Raw genomic sequence first — 21,166 nt, 5'->3', positions numbered from 1 at the left:
CCGCCGCCGCCGCCGCCGCCGCCGCCGCCAGGTAACGCGGGGCCGCCGGGGCGGTGAGGGTCCCCTCCTCCCCCCGCGGGATGAGGGCTCACGGGACCGGCCCTCGAGCCCGCGGGGCTCAGCTCGGCTCCGCACTCCCTCCCCTCCGGGGGCGAGGGCCCTGCGGGGCGCGGGGCCGCGTCTCTGGCCGTGGCCGTGGGGCGGTGCTGGGGTTGTGCTTATTGCTCTGGGCATCCTCTGAGTCACCCCCGGGGCCAGCGTGTGCCACCCACCAGCCCTGGGGGTGCAGATGACCCATCGTGCACCCCCCAGCCCCAAGTCCCATCAAGTTCCCGCCATCAGCCCTTGTGGCTCTGGATGTCCCCTCGTGTCCCTCGCTCAAGGCTGGGGCTGTGGAGGTGCCGTTGTGGCCCTCCCACCACTTGCAGAGGTCCCATCATATCCCTTTCCCCAGGAGTCGGTTCAGGTCTTATCATGCCCCCACACTGATCCCATCGCGTCCCCTTCCCCAGCACTCGGACTGTGCAGGTCCCATCATGTTCCCCTCCCTGTGTAAACCCCACCGTGTCCCCCTGCCTGGCTGCAGAGGTCCCACTGTGTCCCTCCCTTCCCGGGCTGGTCTCTTCTCAACCCCCACCTCCTCATACAGTGACCAAGCCCTTAAAACAGCTTTTTTTCTTTGCTCGGGGTGCCAATGGGGAAGTGAGACTTGTCGCGTGACAGGGAGGGCAGGACGGTGCTGCGCTGCTCTGCTCGCTCACAGCCCCTCTGGGCCGCCTTCCTCCCAGCAGGAGCCAACATGGAGAGCTTCCTGCAGAGTGTGGAGAGGGACCTGAGCATCGACCGCCGGCAGCTGGCCGCCGCCACCGACAGGACCCACGTCACTGCCTTCGTCCCAGTGAAATGGCTCTCGAGCCTCCGGGAGCGCCGGGCACTGCCCGCCCTGTGCCCACGCCCGGAGGGGCTGAGCGAGGTGGAGGTGAGGACGTTCCTCCAGCACTCGGTGCAGAAGCTGCCCGCGGGCTGGACTCGGGTGGAGATCCACGGGCTGCGGAAGGACCGGCTGAGGTACCTGCTGCAGGTGCAGCCCCCCAGCTCTGACCACCCAGAGACCCTACATGGCTTCATGCAGAGCGTGGCCACTCAGAACTACCGCAACCTGTGGTGCCGGGCTCACGCCCGGTACGCGCGGCCCTACCAGCACGCGGATGCGCCGCCCACCGTGCCGGCCCTGGATGCCCTCCGGGCTGCCCTGCAGAAGGCGTATGGCTGCCCGGTCCTTCAGGTGGGCAGGAATGTGCACGGTGCTTCCCCCGCCAAGGAGAGCCCGGCGGCCACCAAAGGGGTGCCCTCCTGCCCCAATGTGCTGCAGGCGGAAGCGCTGCTGGAGTCAGCCGATGTGCTCTACGTCATCTACCCGTATGTGCAGTATTGCCTGCACGACATCGTGACATTCAGCCCAGCCAAGCTCACCAACAGCCACGCCAAAATTCTCTTCCTCCTCTTCCACGTGCTGCAGGCCATGAGGGCTTGTCACCAGGCGGGTCTGGCTTGTGGTGCCTTTTCACTTCGGGACGTGGCTGTGGATGAGAAGCTGTGCAGCCGCCTGCGTGTGAACTTCAGAGAGTACGAGGGACCGAGAAAGGAGGAAGTGAACCTGGAGGCTGACATGGAACGAGTGAGTGAGCAAGGCCATGTTGGGCAGGAGGCGAGGTGCACCACCTGCCAGAAGGACCTCCGAGACCTGGTGTTGCAGTGGGTGCACGGGCAGGTCAGCAACTTCGACTACCTTATGCGTCTAAACAGTTTGGCTGGGAGGAGAATGGGAGACCCCAACTACCACCCGGTTCTTCCGTGGGTGGTGGACTTCACCACCAAAAATGGCAAGTTCAGGGACCTAAGGAAATCCAAGTTCCGTCTCAACAAGGGAGACAAACAGCTGGACTTCACCTACGAGATGACCAAGCAGGCGTTCGTTGCTGGGGGGTCGAGTGGGGAGCAGCTCCACGTCCCCCATCACATCTCCGATGTCCTTTCGGATATCACCTACTACGTGTACACGGCTCGGAGGACACCCAAGGCAGTGCTGTGCTGCCATGTGAGGTCCCAGTGGGAGCCCAATGAGTATCCAGCCAGCATGGAGCGCATGCAGAGCTGGACCCCGGATGAGTGCATCCCGGAGTTTTACACAGACCCCTCCATCTTCCGATCCATCCACCCGGACATGCCCGACCTGGACGTGCCGTCGTGGTGTAGCTCCTACGAGGAGTTCATCGAAGTTCACCGGATGCTGCTTGAGAGCAGGGAGGTCTCCCAGGACCTCCACCATTGGATTGACCTCACGTTTGGGTACAAGCTGCTGGGGAAGGATGCAGTCAAGGAGAAGAACGTCTGCCTCCATCTGGTCGACAACCACACGCATCTGACGACCTACGGGGTGGTGCAGCTGTTTGATCAGCCGCATCCCAGGCGCATGGTGGGACCTGCCTACACTCCTGCTGAAGCTCCAGCCATCGCCCGGCCTCTTCTCCAGAACATCCGAGAGACTGTGTTTTTGGAGGATATCCAAGGCCAGGCGATGGATGCGGTGAATGGGCTCGTCCTGGAGGCTACTCCCAGTGAAACTACCTGGTCTGGGGAGAAGTCCACTGCTGGTGAGGATGATTTAGAGCAAGGCATGGAAGCCCTGGATTCGATTCCTGCTACTGGTAGGGCTGGTGACCAGCCCTCTGTCACTGTGCCTTCAGCACAACCCTCCACCTTCCCTCCTTATGCCACTGATGGCAAATCCTCAGGTGTCCGACCTCTCCGTCGGAGCAAGGCAGGTGCTGGGGATCAGCACATGAAAATCACACTCCCTGAAGGCTTCAATCCACTCCAGGCCCTGGAAGAACTGGAGAAACTGGACAATTTCTTGGTTAAAGGTTTGAGCAGCGAGATGCAGCTAATGGAGCAGCCGTGGGAAGAGCCACCGCTGGGTCTCTCGGATCTCTTCCAGAGGGACATGCAAGCTTTGGGCATTCTGGTAGCCGAGATTATATTTGCTCCGAGGATTCGTCCGTCGAAGCCCGACGCGTCCTTGTTGGAGCGGTTCCTGATGGTGCGTAATCTGTGCCGTTACCATCCCAAGGAGATCCCAGCCCCGCTCCAGCACGTGCTGCATGTCCTGCTGCAGCTGAACGTGCCAGTAGAGAAGCTTCTGAAGACGAGGCCGGGCAAGGGCACAGTGCAGTTGTTTGAATACAAACCCATCTCCCAGGGCCTCCCCCCACCCTGTCCCACGCAGCTCCTCAGTCCCTTCAGCTCCATTGTGCCCTTCCCCACATACTTCCCAGCTCTGCACAAATTCATTTTCACCTATCAGGCAAAGAAGATAGAGGATGAAGGTCAAGGCCGCGAGCTTGTTTTCCAGCTGTGGCAGCAGCTGGAGGGGATCCTTTCTGAAATCACTCCTGAAGGCTTGGAGATTCTTCTACCCTTCATCTTATCTCTGATGTCTGAGGAGAACACCGCTGTCTATGCAGCGTGGTACCTCTTTGAACCCATAGCTAAATCCCTCGGTCCAAAGAACGCCAATAAATACTTGCTCAAGCCACTGATCGGAGCGTACGAGACCCCCTGCCACCGCCATGGCAGGTTCTACCTGTACACAGACTGCTTTGTGGCCCAGCTGATCGTGCGCCTGGGGCTGCAGTCCTTCCTCCTGAACCTGCTGCCCCACATCCTGCAGATCCTCGTTGGCATCGAGAGCTCGCGGGAGGAGAGCAAATCCCTCCTCGGCACGGCCGAGGATGATGAGAGTGGAGGGGAAAGCCCGGTGTCGTGTGTGTTTGGGGAGGAGATCAAAATGGATGTGGAGCACAGCTCTGCTGCACTGGACCTCCTTGACTACACCTCTGGTGTCAGCTTCCATGACCAGGCCTACCTACCTGAGGCTGAGGAATTCCAGGGTGGCCTTTATGTCGGGGAATCTCTGCAGCCTCAGGAGCAGGAATCACTCAGCCTTGGCCGGCTGAGTGACAAGAGCAGTGCCAGCGAGGTGTCCCTGGGAGAGGACAGACCTGCTGACGGGGATTCCCAGAAGGACAAGAGCAGCTTGAAGTCGATGGACAGCAGCCAGGACCTGAAACAGAGCGAGGACTCAGAGGAGGAGGAAGAGGAGCATGAGGAAGAGGAGCACGATGACCCTGTGGTTGATGCAGAGCTGACAGTGGTTGTGGATGCTGGTGCCTCCGTAGATGTCACCCTGGCTGATGACAGCAGCGAGCCAGAGGATGGGGAGGGAGAAGAGCTGCCGGATCACTCCGATGACAAAGAGCAGACAATACTGCTGGGTAAGACCCTGCCAGTGTTGAGCCTGGGCAAACACCCACTAAAGGGCAGAGCCTGGGAAGCAGTCGGTCTGGATTTGGGGGTGTCTGTGGTCCCAGCTTGGGGACGGCAATGAAACCAGCATAAAAGATCAGATCTGCCTGTGGATCTGAGACTCCAGGCGCTGCCTGGGGGGCCAGCAGGGTCGGGGCAGCAGGCGGGCGATAACTAATCTGTGCTGTGCCGGGCTCTGTCCTTGCAACTGTTTTTGTTTTGCAGACACAGCCTGTAAGATGGTGAGGTGGCTCTCGGCCAAGCTGGGCCCAACCGTCACATCCCGCTTCATCGCCAGGAACCTGCTCCGTCTGCTCACGTCCTGCTATGTTGGTAATGTCTTCTCCCTGGAGCCTGGGGTCCCACGGTGGGCTGTGCCCCAGATCTGTCTGCTGCTGGCTTGGGTGTAGCTGCTGCTCCAGCTCACGGTGTGTTCTCTGGGCAGGCCCCACCAGGCAGCAGTTTGTACCGAGCAACGATGAGAACAGTCCCCTGAGTACAGGAAACATCTACCAGAAGCGGCCAGTGCTGGGAGATCAGGTGTCCAGACCGGTGCTGGCCTGCCTTGTGCACATGGCCTACCTGTATGGAGAGCCCGTCCTCACCTACCAGTACCTGCCCTACATCAGCTACCTGGTCAGTATTGCCTTTTCTCCTCTTCTCATGCGTGTTGGGGTGAGAGGTTTGTCCAGGCACAAGAGGAGGATGCACAGTAAATAGTTCAACCTCACCAGGAGCCTCCTGCATGAAAAATTGAACTCAGCTGAGCTCTGTCTGGATCAGTGTGGGCTGAGCAGCTCTGGCTGTGTTGGCTGAGAAAGGCAGGACAGGCACTTTCACCCCCTGCCACAAGGTCCAGGCTGCTCCCAGCAAAGCTCATGGATGTGTACACACCCCTTTCCCCCTGTTTCAGCCAGGGGCTTTCCCTGTCAGACCCGTATCTGACACATGTGAAGCCAGAGGAAAAGCTTTTCTTCTGCTTTGCTGGGTGAGGGTGCCCAAACAGAGCTGGCAGAAGGGTGGGATTGTGATAACAGGCAGGAAGAGCAGCTTGGGCTGCTGTGGGATTGCTGGAGCGTGTGTTCTTAGAGGTCTGTGTGCATAGATAGGGATGAACTGGGGAGAGGCTAAAGGGTTTTCAACTGTGTAAAAAGTACTGGCAAGACTCACCAACTTTTCAGCTTGAAATTCATAGCTGAAAAGCAAGAGGAAAATGTATAATGCAGCTGGTTGAAAAACTAATTTTTCATCAAAAAAAAGTTTCGAATGTTTTAAACAGGCTTATTTTTCATATTGCTCCCGTTTTAGTGGTTATAAACACTTTGGTTATGGATTCTTGTTTAAATGGAAAACTTCAGTAGCTTTTTGATAATTTAAACATAAGAGGAAAAGAGGCCACAGCTGTTCATTTAAAGAAAACAAAAAGGCATTGTCAATTTTTCCAGTGTTGAAGGGGAGATTTTTCAGGGGAAAAAATCCCATTTTTCAGCAAAATCATTCTCCACCCAGTTGCAATCACAGCTCCAGCTGTTCTTCTTTGCTTTACTAAGCTCATTGCCTGGGGGCACGGAGGGGATTAATACCCCTGTGAAACAGCATTTGGCAACCTGATATTAAAGCGATGGAACTTGCGGGTCACAAATAGGATAAAGTCAATCCTTCTTGCAGGATTTGGCAGGGTGGCTATTTTGTGAGAGGAAGAGCCTCTGTGATGAGCTGGAAGATGGCAGGTGTACAAGAAATATAGCGGAAACTGGGAATTGTCTGTGGGTTTTGTTATTGGCTCTCTTTTCTTGGGTGTTTGATTTGTCTGGGAGTTAGGAAATAGCACAATCTAGAAGAAATCTTTTAGTATTGCTGCTGATGTTATTAACTCTTTGGCACTACCATAAACAGCACTAGTACATTGTCAGCAAAAAAGGATGTGTTGTTCTGCCTCATGAAATTATGAGGAGCTGGATTTCTGGAAGTCAGCAGCAGGTTTGCCCATAATTTGTGCTTGGGTATGTCATGCAAGGACTGTCCCTCTGCAGACTGCACATCCAGGCTTAACATGGTGTGGGATGAAGACACTGATTCTTGCTTTTAACTTGTGTGTACATAAGAGATTTCCCCTCTTTCTGTGCTGGCAAACGATGCTCTGGGGTCTGCAAGATGGTGTGGGCCAGTGTGGGGTTATCGCTCTCCCTTTTGAGTTTCCCAGCTGTGTCCAGCACTACCATTCTGGGGTTTGAGGCTGAGCTCAGGTGATCCTGGGATCCCCCTGGCTGTGTCCTGCTGGGGAGATGGTGGCCCTGGCACTGAATGATTCCTCTTGCAGGTCGCGCCCGGTGGTGGGTCCGGCGGCGTCCGGCTGAACAGCCGTAAGGAGGCTGGGCTCCTGGCTGCTGTGACACTGACTCAGAAGATCGTGGTGTGTCTCTCTGATACCACACTGATGGATATTCTCCCCAAGATCAGTCAGGAGGTGCTGCTCCCAGTGCTGGGCTTCCTCACTTCGCCAGCTGTCGGGTAAGCGCTGCAGTCTGCTGTGCCTTCCACCAGGATCGGCACAAAATCAGGGATTTGGAAATGGTTCTTAATGCTCCTGGGGTTGGGGGGGCTGCATCTGCCCTGGTGTGCACCTCTTGCACTGGTGCACAGCTTGTGATGCCCAAAGAATTCTGAAAAAGGCAGGAAGTGTGACGCAGAGGATGGGAAAAAGGGACATGTGGAGGGCAGGCTGGTAATGGGTGTCCTCTTCAGCTTCCCCAGTGGTGCCCAGGCCCGTGTTGTCCTGTGCATTAAGACAATCAGCCTAATTGCCTTGATCTGCCTGCGGATTGGGCAGGAGATGGTGCAGCAGCATTTGAGTGACACGGTGAGAAACTTCTTCGGGGCGTTCTCACTGCTGCAGGAGCTGCAGGACCAGGTCAGTGATGTGGGAAAGGTCCTCCTGCCACTCCCCCTGCCAAGTGCCCAGATGCAGGAATGTGGTGGGCATTCCTGCACACACCAGGACTGGTGTCAGCAGTGTCCACCCAGGCTGTGTTTGTATAATTACTTATGTAGTGGGAGCATCTGATTTTGGGCATCTTCCTGTTTTCTCTTGTCAGGGGTTGACGGCAGAGTCGCTGAGCAGCTGCGAGGTGCCAGTGATGGAGGTGCCCCTTTCGGATGGGAAGCTGCTGGCCCTGGATCCATCTGTGCTGGTGGAGTTACAGAAGGTGTTTAACCCTGAGATGGCCTACATCACCTACATCCCCTTCTCCTGCTTGCTAGGTACGGCTTGGCCACCAGCTCCAGGGATTTGTGAGAGAGTTCCATGGTCTGTGCGTGCGTGCTGGGCCTGAACTCAAGAGAAATCAGGGGTCATAGAGCTGCTGGAGGAAACACTCAGCTCCTGCACTGTGGCTTGGTCTGCTTGTTGGGTTGGGAGCCCCCTGGGCTTCAGGCAGCTTTAGCTGGGAGCAGCGTGTGGCTGGCTTGTGGGGAATGCTGCGTTCACAGCCCTGTGCTGACCCTGTTCTGGGGGTCATGTTGGGGAAATTCCTTCCCCTGAAGCCCTTTTCTCTCTCTTCAGGTGATGTTATCCAGACGGTTGTGCCCAACCACTCGCTGGTGGAGAAGCTGGCCAGCATCTATCTGGAGAATGTGAACCCCAAGAACCTGCAGGTCGTTGGCCTGGAACAAGCACCAAGTGTGGTGGGCTCAGACCAAGACACGAGAGGGGCTGAGCCCTTCTCCAGCCCTCACGAGGACAGTCACTCTGGTACTTTTGGGAGCGTGCTGGTAGGGAACCGCATCCAGGTCCCTGTGGACACACAGTCTGAGGGTCTCGGCCTGCTTCACCTCAGTGCTGGCACTGATGGCTTTATTCCCAGCTCATCCAGCGAGGAGAATGCCCTGAAGCACGACCTCCCTCGCAGCACCCACATGCTGTGTGGGAACTGGCTGGCCTACTGGCAGTATGAGATTGGGGTGAGCCAGCACGACCCCCGCTTCCACTTCCACCAGATCAAGCTGCAGAGTTTCTCAGGGCATTCGGGGGCCATCAAGTGTGTGGCACCACTTGGCAGCGAGGATTTCTTCCTGAGTGGCAGCAAGGACAAGACTGTCCGCCTTTGGCCCCTGTACAACTACGGGGATGGCACCAGCGAGGTGCCACCGCGGTTCACCTACACTGAGCACAAGAAGTCTGTTTTCTACGTGAGCCAGCTGGAGGCACCACAGCATGTGGTGAGCTGTGATGGGACTGTGCACATCTGGGACCAGTTCACGGGTAAGAAGGGAAAGGGTGAGGGCTGGCTACAGGGAACTGGTCCAGTCCTTACAGACAGAGGGGCCATACTGAGTTTGGATGGCTCCTGTTAAAACCCAGCACAGAACTGGAGATTTGCTGTGTACCTTCTCTGTACATCTGCTGCCAGAGTGTCTCTGTCATGTTTTCACAGGCAAACTTCTCCGGACTTTTGATGAATTAGACAGCAAAGTGCCCATCACAGCTGTGACCACCATGCCACCTCCCCATCACAGCATCTCTGTGGCCAGTGCAGACTCTGTGCTGCGGTTCATCGACCACAGGAAGCCAGGACTGCAGGTAGGGACCCTGGAGCTCTGCGAGCCACCCTCCTCCATCCGTGTGCGTAACAGTGGGATCACAGCTGGCTCAAAGCCAGCTGCCATGACTCCATGGAAGCCAGCTGGAGCCCAGGGTCTCTTGTCCCCTAAATGCCGGATCCCCTGATCTCCATCCCCCATAGCCTGTCTCTCTTGCAGCACGAGTTCCGCCTGGCCAGCGGGGTGAGCGCGGGGCTCATCCGCTGCCTGGCCGTCAGTCCCAGCGGGCGCAGCGTCATGGCCGGCTTCTCCTCCGGCTTCATCGTGCTGCTGGACACCAGGACAGGGCTCATCATGCGGGGGTGGCCTGCCCATGAGGGAGACATCCTGCAGATCAAGGTGAGAGGTTCAGCTGGGATCAAAGTGGGGCCTCGTCGATCCTCTGAGGCTGCATGGAGCATCCTTCCAGCAGGGCTTGTCTGCTCCATCCTGGAGCTTTCCTCTGCCTTTGCTGTGTCCATTGGTTAGTGCTGCCAGTGGCTGTTCTTGGTCCAACCCATACCAAACAGAGATCAGCCCTCCTGGGTATCAGTCCCTACTGAGCAGGTCTGCAGCAGGGGCAGGGAGGAGCCATAGCTCCAGTGAAGAAGCAAATGTGTTGCTTTCTCCACATGGCACTCAGCTTCCCAGGGAGAGTGTCACTCTAATGAATAACTCTTGTCCATATTTACCCACCCTCAGGGAGCAGTGCTGGGGCTCCAGGGTCCTTGACCCAAATGTGGGTTAAACAAAGTTCAGCAGTGTGGGTTGTTTACCCTCTCACTAGCTCTGCTAATAAGCAGCTCCAGGCTTCTCCTACCCTCAGCAGTGTTTTTCACTGTGAGAGAGCCTCCTGATTCCTTTTCCTGAAAAGGAAAATAGTTTAGCAGGTGATTTAGTGGAGAGGGAGACTGCATGGTAATCCCTTTACCCTCTGCAGTAATAATAGATGATGAATGAGTTGTGCTGGGTATCAGGATATTGTTGAGAAGAGGCATAGCCCATGTCTTGGAGGATAGCGCTGGAGGAGGTTGCCAGCTACCAGAGCATCCTGATGCCTTGCTAATACTTCTCAGTACCATCAGTTGCTTGGAAATGGCTGTGACTGTCCCAAGGGATTGCACTGTGACTGGGAGTTTTTACAGCAGGAGTATTGGCTCACTGGCCTTTCCTTTCCTGCAGGCTGCAGAGGGCAATGTGCTAATCAGCTCCTCTTCGGATCATTCCTTGACTGTCTGGAAGGAACTGGAGCAGAAACCTTTGCACCACTACAAATCTGCATCCGAACCCATCCACGCGTTCGACCTCTACGGTAACGAAGTGGTGACTGGCACCGTGGCCAACAAGATCGGGGTCTACTCCATGCTGGAGTCCTCAGCTCTGCCCATCAGCACGACCAAGCTGAGCTCCGAGAATTTTCGGGGTACACTGACCAGCCTGGCAGTGCTGCCCACGAAGTGCCATCTCCTGCTGGGCTCTGACAACGGCATCATTCGCCTCCTGGCATAGTGACCCCCCAGTCCAGGAGCCTGTGGCTGTCCCACAGTGCTGGTGGTGGAGCTGGAAGCCAGCAGCGTGGCTTTTGGAGGAGGCAGAGTTAGATGTTTCTGAATGGAGGATGCAGGGGGAGGTGTACTAATTAGTGAGCACTTGATAGTGTCTCTAACCTCTTTCTGTGTCTTTAAAAAGAAAAAAAGCCATAACTGAGAAACCTCCACTGCTGCTGGGAGAGATACTGGGCGTTGTAGGTCACTGTCACCCCTGCAGAGAGGCCTGGAGCTTTCCATACCATGTGTGCCTGACCCCAGGGGACTGTGAGGTGCCCTCCAGAGTAACAGGGACCACAGGAACCCTCCCTCCTTCAGTTAAGGAGTAAGAGGTGCCCCTTGACAAAACACAACAGTTTAGCTACTGCCATCTGCACTTACCCTTCACTTCCACTCCTGAACCACTGAACAGTCTTACTAGGATAGCATAAGCTGGGCCTGGGAACTGCTGCCTTCGGAGCTGTGCTGTGCCAGGCACCTCCTTCTCCCGTGGGGTGCTCCAAGCCCAGAGGAGGTACTTTAGGAACTTTAGGTCCTGCCAGCTGAGTTAGAGCCTGCACGGGAGGAGGAGATGTTAACTAGAGCCCTTCTGCTGCCATACTGGCTGCACAGCAAAGACTGGAATGGAAGTCAGCCAAGGCACAAACCCCTTCTGCTCTGCCAGTTCATTTAGGAATGGATTGCTGCAGAGGGGCAGTTTGGAACGGGAATGTGACCCTCTAGGGAGGCTAGAACTAGATGCTTCCCTGAGGATTTTGGTTTCTGGAGCAGTAGGGTAGGGCTGTTGTTGGTTCCTGCCCCAGCATCCAGTGATGATGTAAGGGGTGAGGAATGCCCAGTGTGCCACGCACTGGCAGGGATCTTCAAGAAATCCTTCTAATCCTCTCCTTTGTGCTGGTCAGATTCCTGGGGAAGATAGGACAGCACAAGGGTGCTCAGTTTTGTCCCCTCCTGCCCTTGTAGGGTGAGAGCCAGGAGGCATTATCCAGCATGGTCTCCCTCTGAGCTTCCCCTTGGGACAACACTGTTTCCCACCTCAAAAGCAAAGAGTGTGCTCTTTGACCCAGCAGTAGGAGCAGTTGCTTCACTTCTATTGCAGCCCCTTTCCCATCCATCCTTCAGCCTAGCCAGAGCCAGTATCAGGGGTGCAGGAAGCACTTATCATAGGCAGAGGAGGAGCCTGCCGTGGGTTGTCCTGGGAGGGGAAAGGGCTTTGATCCAGCTGCTGGTTCATCTGAGCCACCTGCAGCTGGGGAGGTGAGTGGTTGGCCAGTGCTGTCCTTCCCTACCCAAGGGGAGCTCTCAGTCCCGTGTTGCCTATTAACCATTTGCAATAGATGTAAATATTTACTTCTAATAAACTCTTTGAAAGAGCTGCAGAGCCAGGTGTGTGGAAGCTCTGTGCTGGAGGGGCTGGGTGTGCTGGCTGCAGCTCTCCTGCTCTGCAGCCAGAGCTAAAGACCCTCATTTGGGCACCTCTTTTGTTCTGGAGGAGCTGGAGGAGGGATGCTGTGAAGATGCCCTGGATGTAAGGTAGGACTCTGCTGCACAAGGACTTGGATTTGCTTTCCAACGGGTATTAGTTCCTCATGTTGCAGCAGAATGTCCCAAAGCAGTTTGTGGTTGCAGAGCTCAAACCTGTCTCCTCCTTCCCAGTGTCTGGGGTGAGTTTGGGAACCAAGACTTACTGCAAGGAATGGATGACTGGAAGTGCTGTGATCCCATTAGCATTCCCCACTGCTCTTCAGTGACTCCTCTCCCACTGAGGACACAGACAGAAGGTGGGAAGGATCACCATCACTTCTGGATAGAGCACAAAACCTAGAGGACAGGACTGCTGGAATTCTGCCCGTCCCTGAGACTATTCCTCTGTGCCCCAGCAGTGTGTGCGTGCTGTGGAGCCTGGCACCCGGGCCAGCTGCCCTGGCAGAGCTCTGGAGCGTGCTGTGCCCCAGGGGAGGGACCAGCTGCTCTTGGCTCAGCCCAGCCTGGGCATCACACTCTCCCACTCCATGTGTGGCTATGGGGGCCCTGGGCACCTGCCATCTGTTAAACCAGTGCCTCGCGCTGGCTGCAGCAGAAGCAGCTGCGATGCAGGGAGTGAAGAACTGGGGTTTTCTGCAAGGAAAATTCCAGAACCAGAGAGCCCTGTGGCAATAAATACCGAGCCCTGCATTTTCACCGAGGGTTATGAATAAAAGCACATTCCCAGCACAGGGAGTGTGTGGAAAGTGGAGCCAGTACTCGGGACAACTGACTTTGCACGTTACTTTTGCTGATGAGAGATTCAGAGCTGGTGAACTCAGTGTTAATGTTGTCTTGAGGATACAGCAGCCCAAAGTGTCTCCCCATCTCCAGATGTACCACAAATTCACTCTTCTCCTCCAGACAAATGTTTAACCGGATGCTGTAGGTCAATATTTGCCTGCCAGGTTCTCAAACAGGGGGTGGTGCCGAAGGTCGCTGCCGCGGTGGGCTGGACGAGAGCTGCGTGTGCCCCAGGCAGAGCTGTTGGCTGGGCTAAAGCAAGTGCCAGCTCCAACATGGACATGAACAAGCTCAGGTAAGGGGCAAATAAAAGAGGGTTTGATATAAATGAGTGCTCCTCCAATGACCAGTAGCACCCCTCCGGGAGAGTGGAGTGGATTTGGCAGAGGGTTAACGGACGAGGCACCACCAGGGAGGAACAGGGTACTCAGGGTTATATGTGGCTGCAGGATTTGGGGTGAGGGAGGAGGGGAAATGAAATGGCCTCAAGTTTTGCTTCTTCTACTTGGCAACTGGGGTCTTAACCCAGCAGTTTTGGGTCAAGTGAGGACTGCTTGGAGATTGGAAAGCAGCACCAGGAATTAAGTATGGCAGTTGTGCTGAGGGCTGGGCTTTGGCACACTGGCTTTGTGTTAAGAAAAAGATATGTTATTTTTGTTTGAAAGGGAAAAGTGGCTGGGTGAAGCATTGGCCAGGGAATGGGTGGGGTTTTGTCTGTGACCCTGGAAGCCCTGATCCCACTGTCCCAATACAGGAACTGGACTGCGGGGGTGGGAGGGGCTGGGTTTGCCAGCAAGGGGGGAAGGCAAGTGCTGGGAAGGGGAGGACTCTCCATTCCAGGACATATTGCCGAGAAACTGCTCTGGTATTGCCTTTTCCACCTGCAAAGTCCCTCTCAGACAGCACCTGCTTAAGTGCATGCAGCCCCACTGAGGCAGGTCAGTATCCCTTCTCCCAAGAGCCCTGGGCTCAGCTGAGGATGCTGTGCCCATATCTCAGTGGTTTCCATGGGAAAGAAGCAGAGGGTCTTGTCTCCTTCCAGAGGCACAGTGTGTGCAGCACTGATTAGGGAAATACCATTTGCAAGCCAGAGAAACGAGGGCAATGGGGTCAGACATGCAGGATCCAAGCGGGAGAGCGTCATGGAGGAGCCTGGCTGTGGTTGCAGCTCTGCTCCGGTGGGGTCCCTGGTCCTCTCTGATTTCGCTGCCTTGGTGTCAGACCCAGGAGTCCTGTGTTGTTTCTTAGCAGCATTCTGCATCTCCCTATTGCTTTCTGTGAGCTCCTGTGCCAACCTGTTTGGCCAGGTTGATAATTTTCTCCCTGTAGACCTGAAAAGGCTCAGCTCACTGCTGCCAGGCAGCTGGAAATAACTTTTCTCTCGGCTGGTTCTTCTGTTCCAGAAATATGGTGTTCCTCTGGGGTCTGCTCTGCCTATCTGCTCTGCACAGCCTCCTAAGGGTAAGTTCTCACTCCAGTGAGGTGGGGGTGTGAGCACAGCCTCTCCCCACCAGCAAAGGGCAAGGGCAGTGTAGTGGCTCCCTGCACCAGACCATGGGACAAATATCACCCAGTGCTGCTGCATGAGAAGCCCTGGAAGGCAAATTGGTGGAGGTGCTTCTCTACTGTGGCTTAACCAGCAAGGTTTCTTATTTTTACCCAGATAAGGTAGCTGTGGATATTATCATTATTCATATTTCTGTAGAAAATCTTTGGAAACTTGGCTTCAACTGTATTTAGTGACCGTGACTCTCAGGCATTAACAGGAGGTTGTTTAATAACAGCCATTAGTTTCCCCTCCCCATTTTAAATTTGGATCCTTGTCAGATCTGAGATTGCAAAACTGCACTGCTCACTCTCTAGAGGATACTTTATTTTGAACCCGTCTGGCCTGACCCCTTTCTAAACAAATCCAGTGTTTGCAGTCTCTCCCAGCTCCTGCTTGCTTCCACCTCCCCATGTTGGATCCCACTGCCTCTGGGTCTGCATCCTAAAGCCCTGCCTGGGCTGTTGCCTTGTGGGGAACTGCTACAACCAGGAGTAGGAGTGGGACCAACTCTGAAAATTCAGAGGAAATTATCAGAGACCTGACTTTTTCCCTTTATTGGTTTTTTTTCCTACAGTTTTCTTTGGCACATGCCATTGACCAACAGCGTCTCTTCCTAGACAAAGATGGGAAGCTGAAGGTAAGCAGTGATTGGTTCCACCCAAGTGGACTGAAGTTATGCTGTGGTGTTTGCAATGGTTTTCCAGCTTGTCCTGAGATAGATGAACCCAGACAGTGAAATCCAGTAGTGCCAGTGCCTTGAGAAAGTCCATCTTTCATTCCCTCCTGCGGCCAATGCTGTGCTCCCTCACATTAGAAGCTCCAGCCTAAGTAACTGGGCAAAGTATGGAGTTAACATTAGTACTGGTATGTACAGGGGCTGGCAGGTGGATGATTTAATTTCTGATTGATAAGGAAAGGTGAGGAAAACAACCAGCTGTGAGGATGACAGGGAGAAAGACCCGTAGCTGATGCAACCCATTGAGCCTGGGGTGTTTAAGACCGTGAAAATATGAGGAGAGCAGTGGCAGTGCTACAGGCTGAAGCCTAGAAAAGTGGAAAATGAAGAAATCTGGAAAGAAGAGGGATGGAATAGAACAGACAGGTCAAGAAAACACAGATGCCTGGAGGAGGAATTGAGCCAAACTGGATTAGGGCTGTGACAGTAGTAGAGGGTGCTGACCGGTGCGTGAGGCAGATGGGCACTGCCAAAATGTGTGAAGGGAGGAGGTGAGATCAAGGCTGAGGACGATGGATCTATAAACACTGAAGGCACAGGACGTGTGCTGAGCAGGTGGTAGGTCTTGCCCTCAAGCTTGCCTGCAGCAGGCCCTGAGAGCAAGTGGAGGAGGAACCACTCAGTCCATTTTCACAGGATATAAGCCCTTCTCTCTTCCAAACTCATTGAGGTGCTTTTAAACTCAGTGTTAAGCAAAAACACAAGAGTAGAGGAGGTGGAGAGTTTGCTCAGTCCATTTAGGTGTGCAGTAAGGCCCATGAGGGAGGGTGTCACTGTGCTCCTGCTTTTCCCATGCTATCCTTCATGTTTCTCCTCAGGGTATGAAAAGTGCTGGAATTGTACAGTCTGATCTGCTGAGACCCAACCCAACCCTGCCAGATGCAAAGCTGGTAGAATTTACTTATGACAGCTTCCAGGAGATTGGTGGACCCATGTCACCATTTGCCACCAACCTTCCAGACACGAGGGATGACTATAACCTAGAAGATGAACCCATAGCTGGGGCTAGGGGCTGTCATGGAAACAAACTACCTGGGGAAGTTGCCTCTCCTGAAGAAGGAGAGGCTGAAGATAAAAGCTGTGAGATGACTTGGAAGAAAAGCCAGAGGCTGGCAGATGGCTTGGTGAGATTCAGCATCGATCTCCTGAGAGAGGTCCAGCTGGAATCCAACAGAACCAACGTGATCCTGTCACCCCTCAGCATCGCTCTCGCCTTGTCTCACCTGGCACTGGGTAACTTCTTAGCTACAAACCCACCATTTCCTGCCCTTCCCCATACCCTCTCCCAAAGGCACTAGCAAACAGTGTGCAAAATGCAAATTAAATACAGTCCCTTCCACTTATCCTTACTCCTGCAGCTTTAATTAGGTATGATTACAATCTGAGGCTCCCACTCTCAGATTTCTCCAGCCTCTTTTGTAAGGCACAGCATGTTTCTAACAGGAGGCAGCCAGAGTAACATCCCTGTTTTCCACTGCATGGGCACGACCTAACAGGAATTTGATTTTTAGGAGCAGCAGATCAGACAGAGAAGCATTTGCTGGAGGTGATGCACCTGGAGTCTGTGCCCTGTCTCCACCACATGCTGGGCAGCCTTCGCAGAAGGCTCAGCGAGTCCACCCTCAGCCTGGCATCACGTCTGTACCTGCAGAAAGGTCAGAGCTGGCACAGGGGGGTCTGTACTGGTGTAGGATAAAACTCCCAGCGACAGAGAGTGATGGAAGCACGCTACCATACTGGGAGACATCTCTGTTTCCCTAAGCGCTCCTCCCGGGAGTGTCATGCCACTGGCTGAGCCACTGAGCAAACCCTTTCCATGTCCAATGACTTAATGTAGAATTCTACCCCTCTGCCAGGATTTGAGGTGAAAGAGAAGTTCCTGGAGGATTCAGAGAAATTCTATGGAGCAAAGCCCATGACCCTTTCTGGGATCAGTGAGAATGACCTTGTAGCCATAAACAACTGGGTAAAGGAAGCGACTCGTGGGCAAATACCCACCTTCCTACAGCAGCTCCCTGAAAACACAGTGATGCTCTTGCTCAATGCAATCCATTTCCACGGTGAGCTCCTCAGGCTTTCCTTATTTTCCAAGAGAAATAGTTAGAAATCTAGTTTTCTGCAAGCCCTGTAGCTGAACAGCACCTCCTTTCCTTGCTTCCTGCTAGTCAATCTGCTTGTTCTTGTACATCTGCTGTTCCTCTTGCTTAGATTTCTCTACAGAGATGATTCCCAACTGCTTCACATGTGCTAAAAATGTTACTTGACAGCAGAGCCCGAATGCAGCAGGTGGGACCTGCAGTGCCTTTGCCTCCTGGTTCAAGATCCCAGGCAGTGGCACATCCCTGCTCATCTAGTCCTAACTTGATGATCTTAAAGGTCTTTTCTAACCTAAATAATTCTGTGATTAACCAGGTCACATGCAACTCACTACACACCTACCACAGAGCTCAGAGGCAGCTTCTGTGGATCTCCTTCTGACTACAGCACAGTGGTCAGGCACATCTTCCTCTTCTAATTCCCTGAGGGCTGTGTACAGACCAAACACCTCCAGTGTAAGCCTACAAACCCTTTGCCTTGGTCTTGGAGCAGTGTTTCACCCTATGCAGCACAAAGGCAATACTCCTCATTTTTCAAAGCACAAACATTGTTTCTTTTATCTCCATAGCCTTCGCTGGTCTCCCACACTGAGGCATGAGGATTAATCCTTGTTCTTTTTGTTATTTCACAGTCCCTCTCTGGATGATAAGTTTCCTGCTGTCAGGGTTCTTCCAGCCTTGGTACTGACTTCTCTTTGCTGTATTTCTACTTGCCTGGCACTGTCTGCCTTGTTAGAGAACTCAGCTCAGCAGTTTCCGTTTTTCTACCCAAATTTAACTGTGTTGATTTCAAAACTTTTCTTTTGACAGGGTTTTGGAGGAATAAGTTTAATGCTAGCTTGACTGAGACAGATGTATTCCACCTTGACAATAAGTTTGTGGTCCCAGTTGAGATGATGAAAGCCCACCAGTACCCCCTGAGCTGGTTTACACTGGAGTCCCAGGACATTCAGGTAGGGCTGTCACAAGAGCATTGCAAGTTTTGATTGGAATTTGCTCTTATGGTATTTTACTGACTGCAAGTATTCTTTCCAAAAAAAAAAAAAAAGTTTTTTTAGCAGGCGTAGCACTCAAAAATTTAATAATCATCCCTCATCCTTGCTTCTAGTAAGAATGTTGGATCTTCACTCTCAGTCTCTGGGGAAAAAACACAAAGAGATATTCCCACTAAGTGGGAATTAATAGTTTTAAAGCCCTGAGTTAAAGATAAATGAGGAAACATGGAAAGGAATTCTCTGGGACAATATTACTGTTGGAGCACTTCAGAATACAGCCAGAGTGGGTACAATGTTTGTGCCCATGGGCTTCCACTCTGCCATGTGCTCAGTCTTTACCACTCAGTGGCTGATACTAAAATCTAATGCTGTTATTCCAACGAATTTTCTCTTCTGGAGAAATCAGATCCCTCCTTCTCACCACACTGTCTTAATCCGATAGCAAGACTGGCTCTGTAGACCAACTGGAAAAAGACTAAATTAAAAGCATCACTTTCTGTATTTTCCTTCCTTTTCCATAAAATCTTCTGGTTGGTTTTATTTCCAGGTGGCCAAGTTTCCCTTTAAGAGTAATGTGAGTTTTGTGGTCATTGTACCAAACCAATATACTCGGAATCCCTCTCATGTGCTGGAGAACTTCCCTTACAAACAACTATGCAGGCTTTTCCCCAGAGAGGTGCCCACCACAGTGAAGATCCCCAAAATAAAATTGGACTACCAGCTGGAACTCAACAAGGTTCTCAGTCAAATGGGTAAGGCCTCTTTGCACAGAACAAGCCAAGCTGTTCAATCTATGGCATCTGTTCACTGACACTTAAAACTGCCACCCTTGTTTCTAAAGCTGTGCCTCACAGCTTGCTCCAGAACTCCAAACTCTCCCATCCCTTCTTCCTCTCCTCCTCCTTACTCTTTGCTTGCCTAGCACCAAATGTTTTGCTCCAACAAGATGATACTACAGAGAAGGCAGCGTTCACAGTTTCTCCATTCCCCTCCTTGTAGCCAAGACCAACTTCCTCCTGTGCATCAATCTTTATCTCTTACTTTGTCATTTAATGCACTGTCCAGGACATGGAAATTGCCAACAGAGAAAATTCAGATCACAAAACTTGGCACTGAAATAAAACACCAGGCACTGCCTTTCCAGATGAGAATAATTTAAGAGTTCATTTTGTTTTGCAGAATTGCTTAAAAAAATAATCTCTGTAAAAGTGTTTCCAGCCTAGCAAGAAAGAGCCTTCAGACTTGCTGCTGCTTTTTAAGGATGACTTTAAGTTTTCCACTACTATTCTAAATGAGGTGGACAAAGCTTGTGAAACCTGTTCTGATTTTGGCACCCTCAGCTCTTCATATAGAAAGAGACTGGGGAACCTGCCTAGACTGCAGTTTTTGTTTCTCCTGCCTGTCAGTTTTCCAGGCCTTCATGGTGGGCAACACACGTAGCAACAGAGTAGGGAATTGCTTTCTTCAGACAGCAATTTTCTGGTTTTTTGAGAAAAATCAGAGCTGGTGGCACCAGCTGGGGAAGGTTAACTTCATCTTTCTCTCTAGGCCTCCAGGAGCTGTTCACAAGCCCAAATCTGCAGAAGATCACAGATGAGCCTCTCTTTGTGTCCAGTGTGCAGCACCAGTCCACCATGGAGCTTAAAGAGGATGGGGTGGAAGCATCTGCTGCAACCAGCGTCGTGCTGTCCCGCTCGGTCTCTGTCTTCAGCCTCGACCGGCCCTTTGTCTTCATCATCTTTGAGGATGAAACGGGCATCCCGCTGTTCATAGGCAGTGTCCAGAACCCCAACCCCAGTGCTGCTCCCCAGGTCCAAGAGCCACGGGACTCACGTGAAGCCACAGATGCCAACAAGTACCATGTGCCCAAATAAGAGAGGAGTAGAACCTAAGTGTTCTGGGACTGCGACCCGACCCTCTGGACCAGCTGAGAGAGGCCTCCTGCCCTCAGAGACCTCCCTCTGAGGCCACGGGAGGCAATTCCTTACCATTCCTTTACAGATCCCTAGAGACCAGTCCTGGGATAGCCCATTCCAGCCCTGACAAGCTTCTTCAGGCTGAGGTTCCCCTCTGTTGAACCTGAAAAGCTTGCTTTGCCTGGATTTTCCTTCCAGGGCTCTCAGTCATGGAAGGGAGACTTTCTTGTCCCCAGACTGTTATTAGAGTCTTTATTAAGATCTTATTAGAGTCCCCCATAGCCTGGAATCATCATTAGCATCTGGCAGCTTGGACAACAGCCAGAGATGTATTAATATGGCTCTTCCTTCCGCAGTTCCTGGGAACATGTCTCCCTCAATGTTCCTCTGAAAACCATCTGTGCCCACCTAGAAAACGACCTCTAGAGCAACTGGACTAGTAACCAGTTGTCTTCTCTAGGATGAGTCACAGCCACTTCCAGGCATAGGCTCTTTTAAAAGATTCCCTTTTCCCACTCCTTGGCAATTTGGATTTGATGTAGGAGGCTCTGCAGTGGGAAACCACTTTGGATCCTTATCTGCAGCCCTTTTCCAGGAAACTCTAGAGGTTGGGTAATGCTAGATTTTTCAAGACATATTTTATAAAGTGTTTTTTAGTAATTTTTATGTTGGCAGAATAATAAAGAATAAAGCAGAATATATTTGCTGAAGGTGTTGCATTGAAGGACACAACTGAGAAAGGAAAAAGACACACAAGTTGAATAATTGCAAAGTTTAGGGGGAAAAAGACGTCTGGGCACTAGAGAAGGAAAGATAGGAGAGGCTCTGGCAAAGAATCTGCTTTTTGTTACACTTCATCACAGAGGACAACAGGGGCTGTGAGGTGAAATGGCAAATCTGTAAAGGCTCTCCAAGGACTGAGTCCAACAAGTTTTGGGCATCTCACCTGCCAAGTGTGCATGGGATGCCCTCTGGGTCAGAGCTGGCTGTGTAAGATGGCAGAATTCCCTGAACTAGGGCACGAGCTCAGTGGCACAGGGTCAGGAGGGTATTTTGCCTGTGAGCAGCAATGCAGGGGTAAGTAGGAATGTGACAGCCCTTAACCTTTCTCTTGGG

At 52.8% G+C, this 21,166-nt stretch overlaps 2 protein-coding genes across 5 annotated transcripts in view; both read left to right on the top strand.

Annotated features, from left to right (window-relative positions):
- Positions 1-11,869, top strand: part of WDR81 (WD repeat domain 81) — a 13,231-nt gene extending 1,362 nt beyond the window's left edge. The window contains exons 1-11 of one of the 3 annotated variants that reach the window (XM_027666831.1): positions 8-31; positions 789-4,334; positions 4,591-4,698; positions 4,811-5,001; positions 6,686-6,876; positions 7,111-7,276; positions 7,461-7,626; positions 7,928-8,626; positions 8,799-8,944; positions 9,124-9,303; positions 10,126-11,869. In XM_027666831.1, the coding sequence (XP_027522632.1) occupies positions 800-4,334; positions 4,591-4,698; positions 4,811-5,001; positions 6,686-6,876; positions 7,111-7,276; positions 7,461-7,626; positions 7,928-8,626; positions 8,799-8,944; positions 9,124-9,303; positions 10,126-10,452 (5,709 nt within the window). In that variant the 5' untranslated portion in view covers positions 8-31; positions 789-799 and the 3' untranslated portion in view covers positions 10,453-11,869. Of the gene's footprint in view, positions 1-7; positions 32-788; positions 4,335-4,590; positions 4,699-4,810; positions 5,002-6,685; positions 6,877-7,110; positions 7,277-7,460; positions 7,627-7,927; positions 8,627-8,798; positions 8,945-9,123; positions 9,304-10,125 lie in introns of those variants that run through there. The other 2 variants (XM_027666832.1, XM_027666830.1) reach the window with 2 other exon arrangements.
- Positions 11,870-12,918: 1,049 nt separating this feature from the next.
- On the top strand, positions 12,919-20,749 carry SERPINF2 (serpin family F member 2). 2 transcript variants are annotated; one of them, XM_027666834.1, is made up of 9 exons: positions 12,919-13,053; positions 14,162-14,219; positions 14,882-14,944; positions 15,862-16,276; positions 16,555-16,698; positions 16,900-17,103; positions 17,950-18,092; positions 18,682-18,886; positions 19,683-20,749. In XM_027666834.1, exons 1-9 carry the CDS (start codon positions 13,034-13,036, stop codon positions 20,006-20,008), a joined length of 1,578 nt encoding a protein of 525 aa, XP_027522635.1. In that variant the 5' UTR covers positions 12,919-13,033; the 3' UTR covers positions 20,009-20,749. The 2 variants fall into 2 exon arrangements, with proteins under 2 accessions (XP_027522635.1, XP_027522634.1); XM_027666833.1 differs by lacking the exon at positions 12,919-13,053 and adding an exon at positions 13,549-13,696.
- Positions 20,750-21,166: the final 417 nt, after the last annotated feature.

The sequence above is a fragment of the Corapipo altera genome, unplaced genomic scaffold, assembly GCF_003945725.1.
Source record: "Corapipo altera isolate COAL_440 unplaced genomic scaffold, ASM394572v1 181, whole genome shotgun sequence".
In the NCBI taxonomy this organism is placed as follows: Eukaryota; Metazoa; Chordata; class Aves; order Passeriformes; family Pipridae; genus Corapipo; species Corapipo altera.
This window is presented reverse-complemented; position numbering and strand designations above follow the sequence as displayed.